Source organism: Octopus bimaculoides, chromosome 4 (genome assembly GCF_001194135.2).
Source record: "Octopus bimaculoides isolate UCB-OBI-ISO-001 chromosome 4, ASM119413v2, whole genome shotgun sequence".
Taxonomy (NCBI): domain Eukaryota; kingdom Metazoa; phylum Mollusca; class Cephalopoda; order Octopoda; family Octopodidae; genus Octopus; species Octopus bimaculoides.
This window is the reverse complement of record NC_068984.1, coordinates 146,003,775-146,012,920: the sequence shown is the minus strand read 5'-3', so window position 1 is coordinate 146,012,920 and position 9,146 is coordinate 146,003,775. Positions and strand designations below refer to the sequence as shown.

The 9,146-nt window shown below is 38.8% G+C and overlaps 1 protein-coding gene across 1 annotated transcript in view; it reads left to right on the top strand.

The window, feature by feature from the left end:
- The first annotated feature begins 4,774 nt into the window (after positions 1-4,774).
- The window catches only part of LOC106873643 (cathepsin B), a 35,103-nt gene continuing 30,731 nt past the window's right edge, over positions 4,775-9,146 (top strand). The window contains exon 1 of the mRNA XM_052967597.1: positions 4,775-4,807. Within this exon, the coding sequence (XP_052823557.1) occupies positions 4,790-4,807 (18 nt within the window). The 5' untranslated portion in view covers positions 4,775-4,789. The remainder of the gene's footprint in view (positions 4,808-9,146) is intronic.

Below are 9,146 nucleotides of genomic sequence, written 5' to 3'. Positions count from 1 at the left end.
AGAATCATTATTTCCCACAAGTCTTGGGAATAAACTGAAAAGAAACAAGATTCTTTTCTACTCGAGGCACAAGGCCCGAAATTTGGGGGGAGGGGGTAGTCGATTAGATCGACTCCAATACGCAACTGGTATTTAATTTATCGACGCCGAAAGGATGAAAGGCAAAGTTGACCTCAGTGGAATTTGAACTCAGAACACAAAGACAGGTGAAATACCTATTTCTTTACTGCCCACAAGGGGCTACACACAGAGGGGACAAACAAGAACAGACAAACGGATTAAGTCGATTATATCGACCCCAGTGCGTAACTGGTACTTAATTTATCGACCCCGAAAGGATGAAAGGCAAAGTCGACCTCGGCGGAATTTGAACTCAGAACGCAGTGGCAGACGAAATACCGCTAAGCATTTCGCCCGGCGTGCTAACGTTTCTTATTTTTTTATCGTCCACAAGGGTCTAAACATAGAAGGGACAAACAAGGACAGACAAAGGGATTAAGTCGATTGCATCGACCCCAGTGCGTAACTGGTACTTAATTTATTGATCCTGAAAGGATGAAAGGCAAAGCTGACCTCGGTGGAATTTGAACTCAGAACACAAAGACAGACGAAATACTGCTAAGCATGTCGCCCGGTGTGCTAACGTTTCTGCCAGCTCGACGCCAAACACAAAACAATATTACAAAGTGAATGTATTGTTGTGAAGAGAAGGAAAGAAATATCATATTTCAAACCTATCTGTTATTGAAGACAGAAGGGTGCATAGTCAAGTGGTTAGGGTGGTGCACACATGATCGCAAGAATGTGGTTTCAATTCTTGGATAGGACAGTGCATGGTGTTCTTGAAAGGAAAACACTTCATTTCATGTTGCTCCAGTCCACTCGGCTGTAAAATGGGTCACCCTGTGATGAACTGGTGTCCAATTCAAGGGCAATGTTATGATCTTGGCCCCTAATAAGCCATGGAAACTGAGTAATCGACCCTGCAAGTCCAAGGACTCAAGACAATAATGACCAGGAGGTTTAATAATGATGATGATGATGAAAAGGAATAAGATTGACACATAAATCATGATGGGCCACGATCGTGGCCGTCAGGCACAGGTCGACAGGCCACGATCGTGGCCCAGACAGATGCATTTAATTTACGGGCGTTTGTTGGGGTTTAATGTCACTCAAACGCTTCGATACCCCCCAGAATGCAAGAGGACTAAGAGTTCAACTAATGACTTTTCAGATGATGTAAAACTTGTCACCAGCTTTATGGGTTAAAAAGACAAACGTCTAGATGTAAACGTTCTCTTTCGACCTGTACTGATACAAAGTAATTATAATACCTTTAACACATCAGAAAAGATGGTTTTAAAAATATTGGATTGCTAAAGGGAGAGGGCCATAAATTAGTTCGATTCCCCCACTCCACCAAAAAAAAAAAAAAAAAGGAAAAAAACCCAGCGTTCACATACTCTCTCCACAACACTAATATCAAGAAGTTTTCTTGTGAACGCGACCTGGGCATTACTGTCAGCAGCGATTTGTGCTGGACAAAGCACATCTCTAAAATTGTCAAGAAGGCCGAGGGTGTCTTGGCATTACTCAGCAAGACCTTTGTCAGCCGCTCCCCCCGGCTATTTATTTAAGGCTGTATATGGCAATGGTGCGGCCACACTTGGAATTTGCATCACCAGTCTGGAACCCCTATCTTGCTCAGGACATTGACCTCCTGGAAACTGTTCAGAGACGTGCAACCAACCGAATACCCCCCAATAAGGCATCTACCACACTCTGAACGGCTTGCTTCTCTGGGCTCCGACGTCTAGCAGCGGACTTGTTTATAAACCCACGAAATTATTAACCATTGTGCTAACAACCACCTTGAGCACCTTTCTGGGCTCCATAACACACATGGGCAGGCCTCCTACAAAGTCAGAAAACAGGACAGCTCCCATGACTTTCGGAAACATTTTATCACACTCAGAGTTGCTGAAGTATGGAACAAACTCCCTGCATCAGTTGTTAGCTGCCAAGACATTGCGTCCTTTAAATCCTCCATGCTTCCTGAAATTCGCCAACACTACACCTGATATCTCGCCACTTCCATACGCATGCACACATGTATATTATGACTCATACACTGTTCACTTTCCTGACTTATGTACATAATTCTATGCATTGTACATGCACCTTTGATGAGTTGTAGTGCAACTGAGCACTGTACACAATAATTTCACTATTATTATTATTATTATTATTATTATTATTATTATTATTATTATTATCATTATTATTATTATTATTATTATCATCATCATCATCACTATCATTGATTTTAATCCTTTCCAATGTTATTTTAATTGACACAAAAAGTGCTTTTATCGGTTTATTTTACGGGGTTCTGTTAGTTCTGTTCTTCACCTACAACTTCTTATCGTTTTTGAAATTTGAGTAAATTCTACCTTTTTTTTTTAGAGATATGACACTGAAATACCAAGAGGGAAAAAAATGAAGGAATTTATCTGACAATGCAATATAAAGAAAACGCAATTGATTCAAACAAAGGAAAAACAAAACAACCGCAATAACAATAAATGACAACAATAAACCGATAACAAATTATAAAAACTCACTTTTGGGGAAATCAAATCTCAACCAAAATTGAGAAAGATATGTAGGAAGGGAGATAACTGATGGAGGCTGATTATGAACTAATTTTAACTGAGCCGATAAGTTACACAACCAGTCAAGTTAATTATAATAAAAATTAAATCATATTAATAGCAGTAATGCTTCACTCACCAACGTGACACAATCGTGAGTTTATAGACACAGTTTACTCTCACGACCACGGCCATTGTTTGTACAGCAATGACTCTGAGCTTGACTTGTAGCGTGACCTCTCTGACCAAGTCTATGTCACCTCTAGCTATCTCTTCTCCGTCTGTCAGTCCAACTACATGTGTCATTTCGTTTCGGATCCTGTACACTAAATTCTTCATCAAGTCCTTTTCTCTCTCCAACGGCACCACCATCACTGCCTGAATTCCTTACTCGTAAATATTGATCTATGGAAGTTCCAACTAAACGACAACTATATAAGTCTAGATTAGCAATTATTTGAAGGCCGAGTAAACGTAATTAACTCTGTTGTTGATCCTCTTCTTCTGACTAATTTATTAACAAACAAAAGCAGATCAGTTGACTCGACTGAAACATTTAATTTTAATGGCTCAGTCACCCTGACTGTAAATAGGTTACATAAACACCCAGTTTTGCTATAGATTACTTCCCATATATTAATGCAACTATTACTACAGTACTAAAGTATTAATAGGCTTAAAATGATGAGCGTAGCATCTATTATCGACGAGACAACTCAAAATCAAAAGCTTCAAATAAGGTCATGCAATATTTGCTAAAAGGGTGTTCTGAGAAACCCTTCAATTTCATTTTTTTAAAAATCTGGACTTCGATAAGACAGAGGTCTTGTAATGAAATTTAATGAAAATTTATAATGGAAAGAGAATGGTATGCACCAGACTCATATTCTGATTTGGCATGGTTTTCTACGGTCGGATGCCCTTCCTAATGCCAACCATTCTAAGAGTGTAATGGATGTGCTTTTGCCATTTGTGTGACACTGATATCTGCCACGACTGGGATTTTGCTTCAACTTACAAATTTCCTGATAAGCAAGCGGTCATATTTTGTTCACTTTCTTTTTCATATGAATCGACCCTCATCTGCATGTGTATAGATCATGGTGTACCTATGCATGTAGACACATGTGGGTACATACATACATAGATATGTGTGTGTATACACTGACGGATTCGAGGGTTTCATTTATTTACAAGTTGATTTCTTAACTTCACTAGAGTGAAATGGTGATGCTTAAAAAAAAAATAATAATTCAATTCCATTAAAAGGCATAGATAAGCAACACATTGTAAGCCATACTTTATAATTTGTGGAAAAATTTATCTGTGCACAGGGTATGCATTATTCATTATTATTATTATTATTATTATTATTATTATCATTTTACTTCCCAGAACATTCGGTCTTGTTTGTTCTGGTAGATTCTGTGAGAGTGGACAGCAGCCTGCTGTCAGAGATCTGCACGTTTTCTTGCCAGGTAACAATTTACCAAAGACTGATTCTACTTTCCTTGCAGACATCAGCTCTGCTGGTGTATTCAGGTTCAGTGTCAAACGGTTCACTCTTAAAAATTCTTGTAGAGCTATCTCCTCATCTGTGACTTCCTTATTTGATTTTCTAAGGACTTTTGAAGGTATCAACAAAGCGTTCTGTCTCTCCATTAGATCTGGAATGGTATGGTGCCATAGTTATATGTTCTATGGTGAACATTTCACAAAATTTTTTTAATTCAACAGACACAAATCACATTCCATTGTCAGACACTATCTTGTCTGGGATGCCAAATCTTGCAAACAATTTGAGTAAAAAATTGATCACACTCGAGGAGGTTGGTTTTTTTATACTTGTGAATTTCAGGCTATTTTGCAAAACTATCAACTACCACTAAGTAGTATGAGCCATTTGAAGGACCAGTGAAATCGATGTGTAGTCTTGACCACTGAACAATGTTTACCTTTTTTTGTGAGCAGTTTTTTATTTTGTTTTGATTTACAAACAAGTGTTCCACTCGGTTTTACTGCAATTTTTTGTTTCACTCCTTCGGCCTCATTTCAGTCATTGATTGAACTGACTATATTTCCACACGGAACACATATGGGTGTATTCCATACTTTGAATAGTTCCATCCACTATGTGCCGAATAGATTACGTGAGTTTTAATCTTTACACATTAATCTTTACCTTTTTTGTTTGTAAAACATGCAAAACATGGGTTTATTTCGAGATTTTTGTTGTGGTTTTTAGAAAACACTTTATCTTTATTCTTACTGCTTCACACTTACTTTACTTACGAGCAATCTTTTACTTCCAATTTCCTCTGTGTTGTGTCTTAATTTGACTATCCTTTCACATTCTTCTGATACTTGCTGTAAGATTACATCCTGGTTTTGCGAGAATTCTAGTTCTAAATTCTGCCTATTTTTCAGCAGTAAGTCCCTGTGTAAAAATCAGGCATTTGAACATATCTGGTGTTAATTCATCCAGCTTAAACTTCTCATATTCCCTGCTAACTCTACCTGCATATCTGATGTAGTCCTCATCATTGTTTTTCTCTATGTTCAAACACTTCCAACGTGTGTCGAACAATGAACTTTTTTCACTGAAACTTTTACATAATATGTTTATTGTGTCATTAAAGTTTGTGTCTGAAAGGTTTTCTTGGGAGTATATAATAACTGTATCATTCATGTTCTGCTGCCACCAATTCTCTCAAGATTAAGTGCGTTTTCATCTCATCATTCTAATCTTTACCATTCTTTCTCCAAGATTTGCTCATATCTTCTGTAGAATGCTTCGAAGGTAATTCCTTCGTCAGGTTCGTATTTGAACTCTGTTATGGAGTTTGAGACAAAGTCTGTCGAGAACACTTTTTCTGGCATTCCTGACAACTTCAGTAATTGCAGCATTTGTTGCTATAATATTGTTGTTGTCGTTGCTCCTGTTGTATCTGCTGCTGTTGTTCTTTCAGTTGCTGTTTTTGCAACTCAAGCAAACCTGCCAACAAATTTTCCATAATTTTACAATTTTTTTCCCTAAAATTTGCACAACAAAACTTATGAATCATTTACTATGAAGGAGAAATGAAATATTGTTGAATATGCATTTGAACGTGGCAATAGAGCTGCTGGAAGGCATTTTAACGTTAATGAATCCAATGTTCGAAATTGGCATAAACAGTACGACAAACTTAAAACTGTACCTTGTAATAAACGTGCCAATATTGGTAAATCTGCAAAATTCCCTGAGTTAGAGACTGAACATTATCATTTGATATGTAACAAATGTGATGAAGGTTTTGGTGCAAGCACCACCGAGATAAGATTACGTGCTTGTCAGTTATTTAAGACCAAATATGGTGCTGACAGTATGGACTTTAAAGCTTTGTTAAACTGGTATATATATATACATGACGAGCTTCTTTCAGTTTCCGTCTACCAAATCCACTCACAAGGCTTTGGTCGGCCCGAGGCTATAGTAGATGACACTTGCCCAAGGTGCCACGCAGTGGGACTGAATCCGAAACCATGTGGTTGGTAAGCAAGCTACTTACCACATAGCCACTCCTGCACCTTTTTAGTTAAGTTATGTTCAGGGAAATCTTATTTTAGATATGGTTGCAACAGAACAGCTGCACATTGCTCCTAATTGTTGGTAGCTCACAGCAATGTCAAGAATGGTATTAGTCCGGATGTAAATTGTAAACATTTACATCCTTTTCGTTACAATCTCATAACAAAACAAGAAAAACAGATAAAAATAAAACCATACAATTAAGATTATCCAAATCATTACATTTTTACAGTCAAGAATATCCTTATCGCTTTGTACGTCAATGGTGCTCTGAAAAATAAATAAGCAGGGGTGGGAGACGATTATTCAAGACCCAAGAGCACCTCCTGGGAGTCTCCGGGGAACTTGATTGTTTTATATGAGAAACCATTATGGTATAGCCCAACACGCTTACCACACACATGCAAGCATGCGCATGCATACACATGCACGCACACCCACATACACACACACACACACACGTGTGAGTCACCTGCTATGGTAATGAGGTCACTGTCACTTGTTATCAAAGTAGGTCGCAAGACTTTTGATGCATATTTAGAGATAAACACCACCATATTGGCCATGACTTGTCTTGTTTAGATTATGTTTGTATATACTCTGACGACCTCAATTACTTCAACGAACCCTTTCCCGGCCAACAACACATCTCCTTTGCCTGCTCCATCATTGCATTCTACTCGGAAGAATTTGTACCTGGATTCCCTGTTCACAAGAAACCTAGCCTTGCTGTCCTCAATCTTCTATTCAGTCCACATCTACTCTACCGCCTCCCTCAGTAGAACAGGATCGCAAGAGCACAAAGAGCCAACTCTTTGCCTTCATTCCCAGCAGAGCCCAACTTGCAGCCGAACCTTCTGAGCACACATTGGCCTGACTGGGCACAGCTGGACACACTGTGATCTATCTTCTTCTCACATATAATGTCCTGGTCATTGTCAGCAATGATAAATGAACATTATTATTATTATGATGAACTGGTAGAATCGTTAGCACACTGGGCGAAATGCTTAGTGGTATTTTGTCTGTCGCTACATTCTGAGTTCAAATTCTGCCAAGGTCAACTTTGCCTTTCATCCTTTCAGGGTTGATAAAATAAGTACCAGTTGAACACTGGGGTCAATGTAATCGACTCATCCCCTCCCCCAAAATGGCTGCCTTTGTGGCAAAATTTGAAACCATTAGTATTATTAAAGCACCCCCTACACTCTCGGAGTGGTTGGCGTTAGGAAAGGCATCCAGCTGTGGAAGCATTGCCAGATCAGATTGGAGCCCGGTGCAGCCTCCTGGCTTGCCAGACCTCAGTCAAATTGTCCAACCCATGCCAGCATGGAAAATGGACATTAAACGATGATGACGATGATGATGATGATTATCATTATTATGACTTTGCTTCATTCCAGCAGCCCTTTAATTTCTCCCAAACCTACCTTATAGTGTACCAACTTTGATGGTGGCATCCTTTAAATCTTGAACCTGACAGAGGGATGGAATTTCTATTGGTGGATGGGTAGCTTGAGTAGGTGACATTTTGGCCCAGCTGCTTTCGTACTATGATATCACATGTTTTAATGTTTCTATCTCTCACGCCCATTCTCTCTTTGTTTTTGTGTGTGAATGTCTTGTCATGTATATACAATGTTTCTCTCTCTCTCTCTGGAGGTGTATATTTCTGTGTGTGTGTGTGCCTCCAGTGTCAAAAAAGTATTGTCACCAAGAGCAGACAGAATATTTAGTCAGCCATATCTATTTATCTCATTCCAGTGAGCCATATCAATTTGTCTCATTTCAGTCAGCCGCGTCGCTTTGTCTCATTTGGTGTTCGTTTTCTATATCAGAAAGAAACAAGATTCATGCAATCATTCGGCAGCAATCAGTGGGCTCTGACATACAGCCAGATGTTTCCATAGTAATTAATTACTAATTACTATCAGTCATTAATGACTGATCAGGCTGGGGCAGAAGCAGATGTCCCTTTCTCCCAACCCCACACTTCAAGCAAAACAGGCTGCATGTCAATAATTGTCAAAGAATGCATAAATACATATGAAAATGTGTGTGTGTGTCCAAAATGTATTTACATACATTAATAATTATAAAGTCTGTGTTTATTAAAATGCTTTCCATTTTCAAACTTTAGTAGAATCTACAGAGAGAATTTCTTTCTTTCTCTTAATGAATGCCTCTTTTCAAACTGATGACCATTATTTTTGTGATGCTCGATATGAAGGAACACCATATGCCCACGGGCATATGGTGTAGTGGCTACTAACCCCAAAATTCTGAGTTCGATTCCAGGCAGTGACCTGAATAATAATAACAATAACAACATATAATACCTTAGGAATGAGAACCCAGGTTCGAAATTTCCCCAAGACACCTGATGAAGGCTGTAGGGTATATCAGCCGAAACGTTGTGTTAACAACAAACAAGATGAGGACAAATATCAGTCAAATGTAAATAATGTAAATAATGTACATAATTCCTCACCTCTTAAATTTAAAAACTGTATAGCCTAGTACTTATTCTATTGATCTCTTTTGTCGAACTGCTAAGTTATAGGGACATAAACACAACAGCATCAGTTGTCAAGCGAGGCTGGAGGCACAAATGCAGACACATAAAACACACACAGACAAACACATATATATATACGACAGGCTTCTTTCAGTTTCCGTCTACCAAATCTACTCACAAGGCCTTGGTCAGCCTGAGGCTATAGCAGAAGACACTTGGCCAAGGTGCCACACAGTGGGACTGAACCCGGAACCATGTGGCTGGTAAGCAAGCTACTTACCAACACAGCCACTCATGCACCTTCGCTAGCCACTAAACCTGTTTTTAATTTTCTCTCCCTGTTTATTTCTGTGTTCCTTTCGGTTGAAGAGCATAGGCTCGAAACGTAAAAGACTTTCTC